The 13026-nt window shown below is 50.3% G+C and overlaps 5 protein-coding genes and 1 non-coding gene across 6 annotated transcripts; 3 read left to right on the plus strand and 3 right to left on the minus strand.

Moving 5' to 3' along the window:
* The first annotated feature begins 726 nt into the window (after positions 1-726).
* Positions 727-3552, plus strand: BO79DRAFT_210850 (putative DUF21 and CBS domain protein (Mam3)). The gene is made up of 4 exons (XM_025682900.1): positions 727-1128; positions 1208-1421; positions 1493-2162; positions 2214-3552. Exons 1-4 carry the CDS (start codon positions 883-885, stop codon positions 3235-3237), a joined length of 2154 nt encoding a protein of 717 aa, XP_025536173.1. The 5' UTR covers positions 727-882; the 3' UTR covers positions 3238-3552.
* Positions 3553-4458: 906 nt separating this feature from the next.
* Positions 4459-4529, plus strand: BO79DRAFT_t202. Its single transcript has one exon. It is a non-coding gene; the product is annotated as a tRNA-Gly (tRNA).
* A 204-nt stretch (positions 4530-4733) lies between these two features.
* On the minus strand, positions 4734-6582 carry BO79DRAFT_179326 (putative C2H2 finger domain protein). Its single transcript, XM_025680028.1, has 3 exons — positions 6238-6582; positions 4969-6178; positions 4734-4912 (listed from the first exon to the last, which is right to left on the minus strand). Exons 1-3 carry the CDS (start codon positions 6336-6338, stop codon positions 4895-4897), a joined length of 1329 nt encoding a protein of 442 aa, XP_025536174.1. The 5' UTR covers positions 6339-6582; the 3' UTR covers positions 4734-4894.
* Positions 6583-7062: 480 nt separating this feature from the next.
* On the minus strand, positions 7063-8589 carry BO79DRAFT_239882 (short chain dehydrogenase; the record flags this gene model as incomplete). Its single annotated transcript, XM_025684964.1, has 5 exons — positions 7911-8589; positions 7774-7850; positions 7637-7720; positions 7515-7583; positions 7063-7463 (listed from the first exon to the last, which is right to left on the minus strand). Exons 1-5 carry the CDS (start codon positions 8108-8110, stop codon positions 7063-7065), a joined length of 831 nt encoding a protein of 276 aa, XP_025536175.1. The 5' UTR covers positions 8111-8589.
* A 312-nt stretch (positions 8590-8901) lies between these two features.
* BO79DRAFT_247547 (oxidoreductase, short chain dehydrogenase/reductase family) lies at positions 8902-10089 on the plus strand (the record flags this gene model as incomplete). The annotated part of the gene is made up of 4 exons (XM_025685654.1): positions 8902-9154; positions 9233-9596; positions 9649-10010; positions 10064-10089. Exons 1-4 carry the CDS (start codon positions 8998-9000, stop codon positions 10087-10089), a joined length of 909 nt encoding a protein of 302 aa, XP_025536176.1. The 5' UTR covers positions 8902-8997.
* A 240-nt stretch (positions 10090-10329) lies between these two features.
* BO79DRAFT_201061 (cytochrome P450) lies at positions 10330-12494 on the minus strand. Its single transcript, XM_025681535.1, has 5 exons — positions 12158-12494; positions 11945-12095; positions 10916-11883; positions 10581-10864; positions 10330-10530 (listed from the first exon to the last, which is right to left on the minus strand). Exons 1-5 carry the CDS (start codon positions 12318-12320, stop codon positions 10492-10494), a joined length of 1605 nt encoding a protein of 534 aa, XP_025536177.1. The 5' UTR covers positions 12321-12494; the 3' UTR covers positions 10330-10491.
* Between the last annotated feature and the right edge of the window lie 532 nt (positions 12495-13026).

A 13026-nucleotide genomic window follows, 5' to 3' on the forward strand; every position in this document is an offset into this window, starting at 1 on the left:
CATCTTTTCAGTATCTGCCAGAAATAACCACTCGATCACCCGGCCAGATACTCATATTGATGCCTCATGACTTCTACTTACTTTGTAACGAGTCAGTCTAGAATCATTCGATAGAATGACTCATCTCTTACCTCAGCATTCAACAGACGGTCTCATTGGACATCGGGAATTCGCCCTATGGGGGCCTCCGGGATCGTCCGTCGGGAGGCGGGAAGATGAGGACCTTCGCAGTCGCAGAAATGATGGAGCCCTTGAAATAGTTACTCCGTACTCAGCTCAGAAGTAGTACTAGAAGCGGGTGTGGACTTGTCAGACGTGTGTGTCCAGTGACCAGTGCTATCTCTGAGAACTGCACACCAGACTCAATTGATGGGAGGATAATAATCACGCTGGAATTGTGAGTTATTTGACATCACCTATCAATCAATTAGAGAACCCTCCACCATCCTCCTGTTGAGGGAAATAAAACAAGTATAAGCCAGTAAGAAGAATGATATAATGAAGGATGGATTTAGTGGAGGACATAGCACTACCTACGTACTAATGTAAGTGCTAAAAGTAGGCGACGTCACGCAGTGGCCAGACACACACCCACCCGCACTGATCAAATTGTTCCGATTACGCCGCCAGCCACTACTAAGCAAAGCAGCAGCAGCAGCAGCAGAACCTTTACTCGGAGTGGTTACCACTTCGTCGTTTCCATCCATCTTTCTGCTTTTCCCGCCCCCCAATTCAGCTTAGCCGCCCCCCCCCAATTCGTACGTACCCTTTCTACTCCTCCTCTTGTCGTCTCTTTCCTCAAATATGCCCCTCTGGTAGCCTTCGGGCCTTTCTTGTCTTTTTCTTTCTTTTTTTCCACCCTCCTTCCATTGCCCTTCGGTGATGGCTATATCCTCTGCCACCCGTATCCTGGCCGCCCGGCCTCTCGTCCTTGGTTTAGCAAAGCTCTGCTTCTTGGCTGTTGCCAACCTGCCCGTCATCTCCGCCGCCCCAACTTTTATCATCAACTCCGATGTCGACCCGAAACCCCCCAGTGACCCTAGTCTATGGCTGTACTTAGGTGTCGCCGCCGCCCTCGTTCTCAGCGGCGGTGCGTTCGCTGGTCTGACCATCGCCTTGATGGGACAGGTAACTCCATTCTCACACTCAGAACTGTTGTCATGCTCCTGTGCAATGACGCTGATGAGTTCCCTTCTTCCCCAAACAGGATGAAGTCTACCTACAAGTCATTCAGACCTCCGGTGAAGGCTCCGAACGCAAAAATGCCGCAAGTGTCCTGAAGCTGTTGCAGCGAGGAAAGCACTGGGTCCTCGTCACGCTGCTGCTCAGCAATGTCATCACCAACGAGACGCTTCCAATCGTGCTCGACCGCTCACTTGGCGGTGGCTGGCCTGCGGTGCTCGGCAGTACCGTCTTGATTGGTATGCCCGAAAAAATCCCTCTTCTTGGCCTTCGCATCCTTGCTTACCATGATTCCCTCTGTCGCGTCTAGTCATTTTCGGCGAAATCGTCCCCCAGTCGATATGTGTCCGTTACGGTCTCCCCATTGGTGCCTGGATGGCTCCATGTGTCCTAGCGCTCATGTACCTCATGTCTCCCGTCGCCTACCCGGTCGCGAAGCTGCTCGATAAGCTGTTGGGTGAGGATCACGGCACCATCTACAAGAAGGCCGGTCTCAAGACCCTGGTGACGCTGCACAAAACTTTGGGTGAAGCCGGTGAACAGCTCAACTCCGATGAAGTCACCATCATCAGCGCTGTTCTTGACCTCAAGGACAAGGCAGTGGGCAGCATCATGACCCCAATGGAAGACGTCTTCACAATGTCCGCCGACACCATCCTAGACGAAAACACAATGGACTTGATTCTGTCGCAAGGATACTCTCGTATTCCTATTCACGCTCCGGACAACCCGATGAACTTCGTCGGCATGCTGTTAGTCAAAATGTTGATCACCTATGATCCCGAAGATTGCAAGCGCGTGCGGGACTTTGCTCTGGCCACGCTACCCGAGACCCGCCCGGAGACAAGCTGTCTGGATATCGTCAACTTCTTCCAAGAGGGCAAGTCCCACATGGTATTGGTGTCGGAGTATCCGAGTGAGGATCGCGGCGCTTTGGGTGTGGTCACCCTGGAAGATGTGATTGAGGAGCTCATCGGAGAGTACGTACCAGACAAGCCCCAAAAGGACCGAACAATGCTGACACTCTGCAGGGAAATCATCGACGAGTCCGATGTCTTCGTGGATGTGCACAAGGCCATCCGCCGTATGGCTCCTGCGCCCAAGTCCCGCGTTCCCAAGGGCCGGATTGTCGAAGACCCCCCCATGCTTCCGGCTGAGACCACTCTAGTCGAAGTGGACAACGAGTCCCCTGCGCCGCCCAATGGGGCCCCGAAGGACCATCGCCGGCTTTCCGTAGAGGCACCCTTGCCCCGGTTCCAGCTCCGTCGGCCCACCTCAGATAAGAACTCAGACTCGACAGACGGCTTGTTCACGCATCGCGGGGCCACGGATGAAATCAGACAGCATCTGAAGCACCTGGGTCCATCAAACTTGGCCAGCCGACCGCGCCAAACTCGATACCAAAATGTGAAGATCAAACGGAGTGCCTCGCCATCCCGATCCGGACAGACCGATCTTGAATCCAGCCAGAGTATGTCCGATGTACAACCTAGACATAATTCCATCGGCCTGCAGGGCGGTATCGGTGCCGGACTTGTACAGAGCGGTATGGACGCCCGTGATGGGGTGTATGCGGTCCGTGCGGGATATGGCACGATGAACCATTCCAATCCGCCGGCTGATGCCGGTACTCAGACGAAGGATGGTCTCCCGATATCGATACCCGAACCGGTCCATGAAGAACAGGATGATCACCCTCGGTCAGCGGGCAGTCGAACCGGCAGTGCCCGGTCCATCGACTCGCAATCAGAGCATCTCAAGCCGGGCAGTTACCTTCATCGAGGCCCGGCTCGGAGTGGTAGCATCACAGAGCAGGTGGTCGATGTCAACGGCATCCGCAAGGTTGTGCTCCATACCACAAGCACCAGCTCATCTGAATCTGAACGACCGAGAACGAGCGAAAATCCAGAGTTCCCTGTCCGCCAGGAAGGCGACATCGTCGACCTGGGGAGTAATCAGTCCGCCGGAAATAAGAGACGCCGTCGTCGCAGAAAGCGCGGACAAGGCCCGAAGAACGGGGAGTCGGGCGAAAATACCCCTCTACTGTCGCAATAACCAAGATAATTTCAGACGCTCCGAGTGTTCTGCTGGCCAGAGCGACAGGGCGACATGTGGATAGTTGTTGTTGTTGTTACGTTGCAAAAATTTAGCCTGTACACAAGTACGACCGAACAGCCGGTCGTGTGTGATGCACATGCTCCCGAGGAACCGATGTATTTCTTTCCTTTCACCATATATTCATTTTCCATGCATAGCCGACCCTGCGTGCCAATACCTGGTCGCTTGACACTTGTCGTTGCATTGAGGGGTCTGGCGGTGTAGATGAGATTTGTGATCAGTAGTATCTTTAAGGAATGGCATTCTCGTGATAGGTCCTTGCATGAGATGTAACACCGACCCTATCTTGCCCCTACTTGCTTGTACAGATGATGGAGGAACCACTATCCGTCCAGCATCTCATCTCAAGACTGGGTGATAATCCGCTTTCCAGCATCCTAGCCATCCTTCTCAAGTATTCTCTGATGTAGAATGCCGACTGTACCCCCGGGAATAATAGTAGGTCGAGAACACAAACCGTAGACCCATCATAATATAAAATAATTCCCCGAGTCAAACCATGCAAGATCAAGACCACATGATGGATAATACTATGTAATATAGCCAAATCTTCCTTGATTCCCTAGGGATGATGACATTTCAGGGATATTATGCTTCGTGGCTTTCATTCTTTCCTGCAATCGGTTATCCTCCCCCTCTCGACACTCACTCACTCACTCACTCACTCACTCACTCCGACTCTAATCAGGTCTCTTGGTTTATTATCAGTATGATATACACCTAGGTAACAACACCAAGGAATGGACATCTGCCAAGGAAATAAGAAGGAGAAGGACGAGGATGATCCCTGAACGTATTCAGGAACATAACTGGGCTGGGATGGCTAGCTGGTTTGTAGGAGACATTTATCAATCTGAAATGTAGGAATACTTTGTATGACATGATATTCTTGGTTGACCTTTTTATTGGTCTCCTAGATGGTTTTCGTACAGGGTTCGATGCTGTTATTGGAGTAATATTCATTTAATAGTCTGTAAGTCGTGGACTAGGATCATAATTGCTGGTGATCACAGTTAGAGCAGATATAGTCTGGATGTTCAATATAAGTATCTTTTCTGTCATGGAATATTGAAGTATGTGTAGCTGTCGAGGACTGGTTGGTTCGATATTCTTTCGACCACTGATATATGCGTAAAATGCGGCATAATATATCGACTAGCATCATTGGTCTAGTGGTAGAATTCATCGTTGCCATCGATGAGGCCCGTGTTCGATTCACGGATGATGCACAGGAATTTCTTTTTGCTTTTATATCTTTCTTATCTTCATTATTAGTTGCCCGACTTGACATGTTTTGATGATTGTTATCTTTCGGGCTTTCGGTAGGTAGGCTGTCTGGTTCTACGTGATGGGATTTTGCCAATATTGACTACTTTGCTTCTACTAGGAAAGTGTCTACCGTACGCAGCATGTCCAGAAAAATCTGTATTCACCCTACTTTTATCATAAAGTATGTGCATGGACCCAACCACAACTCCATAAACAAGACGATGCCAGCAGCACGGCAATGCAGAAACTAAACCCAAGAAACAAATAGCCTGAAATGATTCATAGACTCATCAACATACGATGCAAGAAGACGAAATGTATGAGATCATTGCAGGAGAGGATCCTATACAATCTGGTTAGTATCATGAAAGTCAAAACAGTCTTGGGTGGTAAGCTTACTCTGAAGTGTTTCTGGTGGTTGGCTTGCCGGTTGACCCGTGCCGTGAAGCGCTGCTCTTGTCGCATGGCTCTCTGGCGTTCCTTGCGCTCGCTGATCATCACGTCCCTCTTCTGGGAATCCGTCGTTCCAATCATACCAGTACCGCCATTGGCACGGGTGATAAGAGCACGGTTGAGGTTGCGGCCACGAGGCTTCGGCTCCTCTTCCTCGATCTCGCCGTTCTCGATGGCAAGTTGGCGCTCGGCACGCTCCTCTGCGGTGGGGTAGTTGTGCAGGTTCTGGCGGTAGTATTTGGCGAGGGAGCGGTGACCGACGCTGCGACCGGAGGGCAGATGCAGCTCATAGTCGGTGGCGTAGACGACGGGTGCGCGCTTACGGTTGTCGAGGTCGTCCTCGTCCTCGTCCATGGATGAGGCGTCTGTCTCCCATCCCTCGTCTTCGCCGTCAACCTTGACGCCGCCTTCCTCATGTGTCTCGCTGCCGGTGGACTCCCACTCTTCGTCGTCTGAGTAGGTGCTGCGGAAGTCGTAGTACTGGCCGATCTCGATCTGCTCGGCCTCAGACTCGAAAGCGATCATGCAGTGGCCCTTGTCCTTCATGTGGGTGCGGATGCCTTCGGGGGTGTTGCGGATCATATGGCAGTAGGTGCATTCGCTGTTCTCGTTGATCTTGCGCCACAGGTAGTGGAGAAGACCCTCAATGTCAACGAGGTAGTCCTTCTCGGGAATGAACATGCCGTGGGTCTTGAACATGTGCTCGGTGTTTTCTTCAACATTCTCCGACTTCTGCAGACAGAAGAGACAACGAGACGCAAAGAACCCATCATCAGACATCTCCTCGTCTTCATTGTTCACCTCCTTGATGGTAGCATCCTTGAGGGTCTCGGCGACCTTGTTGACCTCGGACTCTCCGACGCGGGGCTTGTTGATGGGTTCTCCCAGGGAGAAGGTGGAGCTCATGACGGAGGACGACTCGTCGGCATTTTCCCGGCTCATGCGGGCCTCGCGAGCCTTGTGCTTGGAGCTCTTGATGTGGTTCTGGTAGGAGTTCTCGCTGTAGAAGGTCTTCTGGCAAGCGACGCAGGTGGTCTCGAAAGATGCCTTGGCGGCAGCGGCAGTGGTGGTGGCTTTGGCGGCAAGCACCTTTTCGTTGAAGGTTTCCTGAGAGACTGGGGGAAGAGAGGCAATGCGACGCTTCATGTTATACAAGCTAGTGCAGACGTGATCAGTTCCTGTAGGCTTATCCAGTGGTTATATGAAGAAACTTACTGCCAGTCAGTGCGCATGTGCACCCGCTGCGCATCGCTGCCGCGGAAAGCAACAAGGCAAGTGTTGCAGGTGTAGGGGAGGGAAGATGCAGGGCCGTCCATCTTGAATAAAATCGGCGAAACAACGCAGGGGTATCACGATGAAAGAAAGTGTCGTGTAGAGGTCGTTAAATGATTGTGGGATGGACGAAGCGGGGCACAATCTCAAATGCTGCGACCGCTGGGTATCAGATAACAAGTGGCTATCCCAGTTGACACTTGTAAATATTTATGTGGGTGGAGAGATCAATCCACACGAGCGAGTGAAGGCAAATGAGATAGGGAAGGGTGGATGAGTCGGGATGAGTCTTCAATTGTTGCCCCTCAGCGCCGAAGCAGAATTAATTATTGATAATCACCGAGATTTGCGCCGCCTTGCCGCTTTGGGCCCAATGACGTTCAATGCACGTGCCCACACATTATCCACCCTTCTAGTGCTGTATTAGTCATCATAAAAACTTTATGCACAGGCGGCCGACGAGTTCTTTTGTCTTCTGTTTCGTCTGTTTCACAATGACACTTGTCTCCGAAAGTAGCTTGGTAGATGATTTTGAAAATCCTAGTAGAGCCGTTGGTGTGGTTTAGGGGATGTGAAAGCAATCCGACGTCCTGCCAATAAAAAGTAGTAGTACTAATTTGAAGTAATGGTCCAGCCGGAATATATTTCTCTAATAAGTATATCAAACATTGTGGAGCACCAGCTAAAACTACCAGTCTACCACATGGCATCCAGCTGATAAGTAAACAATGAACTAGTATCAATACTATCAGCAGCAGCATGATTGACTTATGGTAGCACATAACCACCATCAATGAGGACATCACTGCCAGTCATGAATGTAGACGCGTCACTGGCGAGATACAAATACAAACCCTTGATCTCCTTCACATGGCCCTGCCTTCCAAGCGGCGCCATCCGATAAGCTTCGTTGACCGTTTGCGGACTGGCACCCATCTTGGTATCGAAAAAGCCAGGAGAGACAATGTTAACGCGGGCGAAATCTCTCCACTCGCGGGCAAGTGATTTTCCAAAGTGCGTCACGAAGGCCTTGCTGCCATTGTAGACGGGCTGATCAACGGGGACGTTGACAATATGACCACTCATGCTAGAGGTAATGATCAGGTTACCGAAGCCTTGTTGCTTGAACACCTCTCCAACATATTTGGCGCAGTAAAGAACGCCATCGACTGTATACCAACATCAGCATCCATTTTACAGCAGAGGAGGAAGCATATTACCGTTCACCGACATCTGCTTCCGATATTCTTCCAGTGTTTGCTCCAGGAGAGGCTTGGAAATGGCCATTCCTGTTTAGAATGTTAGCGATTCAATATACTGTGCGACAAAAATGGCATCCTACCGGCGTTTGCGATAAACACATCAATCTTGCCAAAGTCTTTGGCGACATCCGCAATTGCTTGTTGAACGGCATCCGCATCCGAAACTGGAATAATCAGTATTCCATGCCTTTCATAACGAATGACAAGTAACCCTCACCATCGACCTTGTAAGCTGTAGCTCTAATCCCATGAGCAGAAGCCAGTGCCTGCGCTTTCGCGACGGCTGCATCATTGCTATCGTGACTTGGTTAGCTGTGGAATCTTGTTTCCGATGCTAGAAAAGGCATAGCTTACGAGTTGTACCACATGGCAATATCGGCATTAGCCTCAGCCATGGCTTCAGCCACTGCGTAGCCGATACCATCTGCAGCTCCTGTGACCACGACAACCTTTCCGCTCAGACGCATCTGCGCCAACACATTTGTTGGCGTGTTTGGGAACGGGCGAGGGTATCCCTCACGGACTGGGGCACACTCGGCTACGCTCATAGACATGTTGAACAGAGGTGGTAGTTAACAACTGCAGCAAATGAAAAGAATTCAAGACTGGTTCAAGCGGAAGTATCAAAAGATGAAGCCTGACAATTATAAGACTGGAAGGTACTCCGTACCCTTTTAAGATGTTTTTCTTGGAACGGTATCTACCTTGATGGTTGCTGCTTCTCTTCTTTCACTTCACGCGACCAGAGATAGCGGGGTTGCACCAACAAATACTGGTCCTTTGAGAATTGAACCTGGTTGCCCCACTCTCTTAGAAGGAGCCAGGAGTTGATCTCAATCATCATGATATACCTGTTCGGGTAACTGTGGTCCGACCTAGTCTTCGAACCAATGATTTCTATCCGGGATTAGTGAGTACACAAGCGTCGAACCAACAATATTCGATCCAAACTGGCGCTTTGATTCCATCTTTGATCATCTGCTTCAGACTCCGCCCCGTTCCAAGCTCCTAATCATTGAAGGCGAGCCTGTTGACTTAATTTCAACGAGAAAAGAAGGGCAGAACAGGTCTCGGGCAACAGACAACCGAAGCATTGCATTGGTGGCCATTCGGACCTAATCGGACAACCTCCGCATCCCGCCGGAGTCCCCGCATTCAATCATCCCGCTCGGGGCTTAGCCCGGTGCATCTGCACTCCACCCCAAACCCCATCGGTCGACAGGTAGCCGAGAACCAGTAGGTTCAAGCAGACACCTTAATGGTTAAAAGAAAACACCCTAGGACCACCGCGCATAATTTGCCCTTTTGAGTTGATACGCAGAACCCAGTGATCAAACATTCACCCCACTCTCTCATTTTAGTCGACGTTGTTAAATCTCAATTTCCTGGGCTCCACTCATCACTTAGTTACAAGATAGAATAAGACTTCACTATAATCACTATGGGATCCAACTCAGATACGCCAGCAATCCCTTGGATGCAACTAGGAGAGCTTGACCCTCAGTCATCTCTTACACCACCCCCTGCGCCTTTCCCGTCGAGTAACAGTGCAGCCGACAACGCGAGACAGAGATTCGCAGTGAAGGGAAATGCCATCTGTATGCCATTTCATCTCGTCTTCTCTCTTCTCTTTACTTAGTGTAAAGGAAAAGCGAATGGACTAAGACAAAGTATAGTCACCGGCGGCGCCGGCGCTCTAGCACTCACCTCAGCACGAGCACTCCTTGAACACGGTCTACAAGGCCTAGCTCTCCTAGACCTACCTACCTCCCTCACAAAGAGCAAAGAGCACATCTCAGCCGTACAGCATGATTTTCCCAACGCCAAAATCGTAACCATACCCTGCAACGTGACCATCGAAGCAGAAGTCCAATCCGCAGTTCAATCAGCCATAGACCGTCTCGGCGATTTGAGAATCTTATGCTGCTTCGCAGGAATAGTCAACTGCGTCCCGTCAATCGACATGTCCCTGGAAGATTACAAGAGGATGCAAGACGTAAACGCAACAGGAAGCTGGATCATGGCGCAGACTGTTGCCAAGTAAGTCCACTTGCACTTGTACTTCAACAACTCATAATAACTCCAAAATCAGACACATGATCTCCCGTAAAACAGGCGGCAAAATCGTCTTAATTGCCTCTATCAGCGGTCACCGCGTTAACTATCCCCAGCCACAGCTAGCGTACAATATCTCCAAAGCCAGTATCCTTCATATGAAGAGCTGTCTAGCCGCTGAATGGGCGCAGTATGGCATTCACGTCAACTCCATCTCGCCTGGCTATATGGATACGGTTCTGAATGAGGGGGATCAGCTGTCAGGTCATCGTGCGGTATGGGCTGATCGCAATCCCATGCGGCGTATGGGGTCGCCGCAGGAGTTGACGGGGCCGGTGGTGCTTTTGTGTAGTGATGTTGGAGGGAGTTATCTGAATGGAGTGGATATTGTGGTTGATGGTATGTTCTTTCCCTTTTGTTATGTTGATGAGGAAGGTGCTGCGGTGTTGTAGCTAACGAAGTTCTCTTCGGTGGATAGGTGGAGGTCTGGTATTCTAGTTGTCGCTTGGGAGTTTGGGATATTTGCTTACCGGAGTACTATTGAGATTCAATAAACGGACTATATAACGAAGATCTGAGAATATCATGAACGTGTCTGGGGTTTAAACCCGCAGCAGTTATTTGAAAGTGTTACGGTACCAATTGTTGGGCACGGTCTAGGAGCCAATGATATGGGCAAATGGGACAAATCCAACAACGTCTTCATTGTATGTGAACAGTAGAATGAAAATTGGGAAAAACAGAATTTCGTGGATTAGACAGTCGAAATATTAAGCTGACACTCAATGTATGTATATAAGTATTGTGAATTCTGTACAAATGAGTCAAACGGCAGTAAGCAACCGCCCCTCCTCCCTTTCCACTATCCCACCACTTTACCTTACCACTTCCTCTTATTGAATGTCAACGGGCAGTCATCCTGGCAAGCAATCAGTACTTGTAGCTTCTTCTTGCTCACTGCTCACTTACCTTGGGAAAGATGGTTGCGAAGACCTTGATCTCCTCTGATAGCGGGGTCGCATGATGCTTCCAGTCCAGCAGCAACGAGGCTTTGCCGATAAGCAGTACCAGATTGAGCTGCGCATAGTGCTGTCCAATGCACACATGTGGACCGGTTCCAAACACGAGATAGTTATTCTTTCCCTTCTCCTCAGCATCCCCGGTATAATAACGCTCAGGATTGAATTCGTCAGGGTTCTCGTATACCTCCTCGTCCCGGAGGGCGAGGTACGTGGTGGGGATAACCATCGCTCCTGTTGATAGTTAGCACCGGCTAAGGTCTTGGTTCATGTTATAGAGCTCACCTTTAGGAACAGTGTAGGAGTCAGTGATTGGGAACGGCTTCTTCGCCATATAAGGCACCATGATCACGGGAGGTCGGTACCGCAGAAGTTCCCTGACGACTGCACGGGTATAGGTCATGGACTCCAGTTGGTCCAGGTCAACCTCAGCATGGACGTTACCGTTACGGACCTGATAATTTTCCTCACGCACTCGATCGAGCACGTCGGGGCGCTGTGCCATCGTCTGAAAGAGCCAGGTGGCTGCGCTGCTGGTAGCATCCTGGGAAGCGAACAAAAATGCGAGCACTGTCTGAGCGATCTCCCAATCGGCGAAGTCTCGTAGCAGAGGAGATGGCTTTTCCATGCCCTCCATTGGCATTCCCTTGGCTTCTGCTTCAACCCATTGCTTTGAGGCCAGGATATTTTTGACCCACGCGTCCATAATGCAAGTTGGTTCTTTGCCGGCTGCCATACTGACCTTGCTCTTCGCACTGGCCTGGCAAAACTCGGCTATGACCATATCACTCGCCTTCTTACCGTACCATGCCTTTGTGAAAGGCAGAATAATAGGAAAGTTGACCAGCTCCATTGCCTCTGTGATCAGATAATAGTCATCAGAGATTTTCTTTACAGCTTCGTCCGAAATATAATAGCCGCAGAATGTGCGGAGCGATACGGCGCACATCAATTCGCGAAACTCGGGCATAAAGGGTACTGGCTTGCCGCCGGCTTTTTGCGTGATACCAAGGAAGCGCTCGAAGTACTGATTATAGACACCCTCCTGACCAGGAAGGTAAGACTGCAGTGCCTTCCTTGTGAAAAGGCCGTTGAGGCCCTTGCGGAAATCCACATGTGGTTTTCCGTCCATAAAGACAAAGTTCTCCTTCCCCAGGAGCTTATGAGCGACATCCACGACGCAGGGCTTCACGTAGGTCGGGGAGTTGAACACTTTCCTAGCCAAATCACGGGTTGAAGCAATCACGACGAATCTGGACCGGATTTTGTTAGTCTGGTCTATGCTAACGATCTGTATGCGCCCAGGGAACGAACTTGTGAAAGACGGACACGCAACTGAGCGGGCCGCTTTTCCATTTGGCATAATATTCCTCGAATTTGGGGTTGACAGATTCCAAGAATGGTCCAATAAAGGGTATCTTGAAAGCTGGGCCCACAATGTTGCCTTTGTTTATGAGGTACATGACTGAAAAGCAAGGCATCTTAGGACCGATCGAGTGAATCATAATCAGCGGTCAAAAGACATACTTTGATCATAAGCGACAAGGACCGCGAAAATCGTAAAGGCAATAGTCCACGGGCTCGCATTGCTGATGGCATCAACGACACCCTCGAATTGGGAGGGAATGGGCAAGTTGTTGGCTCGAACGCTAGCGAGCGGCGACGCGAAGCTGGGAGAGTTGACCTCCATGTTGTGTGAACCCTGCGAGCTGTACACGCAGGCTGATTGAATGCCGGCGACTTCCGACCGGAGCTGTCAAACACAGAGATATAGATGAAGCCGAGACGAGCTCCTGCAGTTGACGGCCTGTGCGCTATGCGACCGTGCCGGACAACGCGTTGTCAATATGGTGGAGAAGATGGGTAACTCGGAAAGTTTGACTGAGTGCCAGGCCGGGTAGTCGCACCTTTTAATAACCCCTGGATCTCATGGGATTCTTACTGGGGGGTCAGTCTGATTAGTAGTGAATCCTTCGTGGTTTCCATGCGTAAGCCCCCGGGCTGTCATTGGACTGATTCCTAACATCTGAAATCTAAGTAAGTAGTAGCTCTGCGGCGTTGCACGGCGCTAATCTTACAATCATTCGCAGTGTCTGCCAAATATTATGCTATTCTGATGAGCTGGATATAATCAGGAAAGAAAACACTCTTCCCCGATCGCATGATGCCAGAGCAACGGCCACTATCGCTAGTGCTGACGCACGACTTCTTTATCCTCTCAATTGAGCGCCACGATTTCGGCCAATCACGTTGCAACTAGCACCGTTCGGGCCTCTCAATGAAAGGCTGACTGCGACGCTTAGTATCTGAGGTTTGCTAGTCAAGAGAGCGAGTAGTTATCAAAGCATTTTTTTGAGCGAGCTAGGTGACAGATGTCCCTGGAAGGACCGGCGAAT

This window comes from Aspergillus costaricaensis (assembly GCF_003184835.1).
Source record: "Aspergillus costaricaensis CBS 115574 unplaced genomic scaffold BO79scaffold_32, whole genome shotgun sequence".
Classification (NCBI taxonomy): Eukaryota; Fungi; Ascomycota; class Eurotiomycetes; order Eurotiales; family Aspergillaceae; genus Aspergillus; species Aspergillus costaricensis.

Coding starts and splice junctions, on each gene's coding strand:
- BO79DRAFT_210850 (XM_025682900.1), top strand. CDS start 883: ATGGCTATATCCTCTGCCACCCGTATCCTGGCCGCCCGGCCTCTCGTC. Junction 1,129..1,207: donor CCATCGCCTTGATGGGACAG/GTAACTCCATTC, acceptor TTCCCCAAACAG/GATGAAGTCTACCTACAAGT. Junction 1,422..1,492: donor CGGCAGTACCGTCTTGATTG/GTATGCCCGAAA, acceptor TGTCGCGTCTAG/TCATTTTCGGCGAAATCGTC.
- BO79DRAFT_179326 (XM_025680028.1), bottom strand. CDS start 6,338: ATGGACGGCCCTGCATCTTCCCTCCCCTACACCTGCAACACTTGCCTT. Junction 6,179..6,237: donor CACATGCGCACTGACTGGCA/GTAAGTTTCTTC, acceptor CGTCTGCACTAG/CTTGTATAACATGAAGCGTC.
- BO79DRAFT_201061 (XM_025681535.1), bottom strand. CDS start 12,320: ATGGAGGTCAACTCTCCCAGCTTCGCGTCGCCGCTCGCTAGCGTTCGA. Junction 12,096..12,157: donor CCTTGTCGCTTATGATCAAA/GTATGTCTTTTG, acceptor CTTGCTTTTCAG/TCATGTACCTCATAAACAAA. Junction 10,865..10,915: donor CTCCTACACTGTTCCTAAAG/GTGAGCTCTATA, acceptor AACTATCAACAG/GAGCGATGGTTATCCCCACC.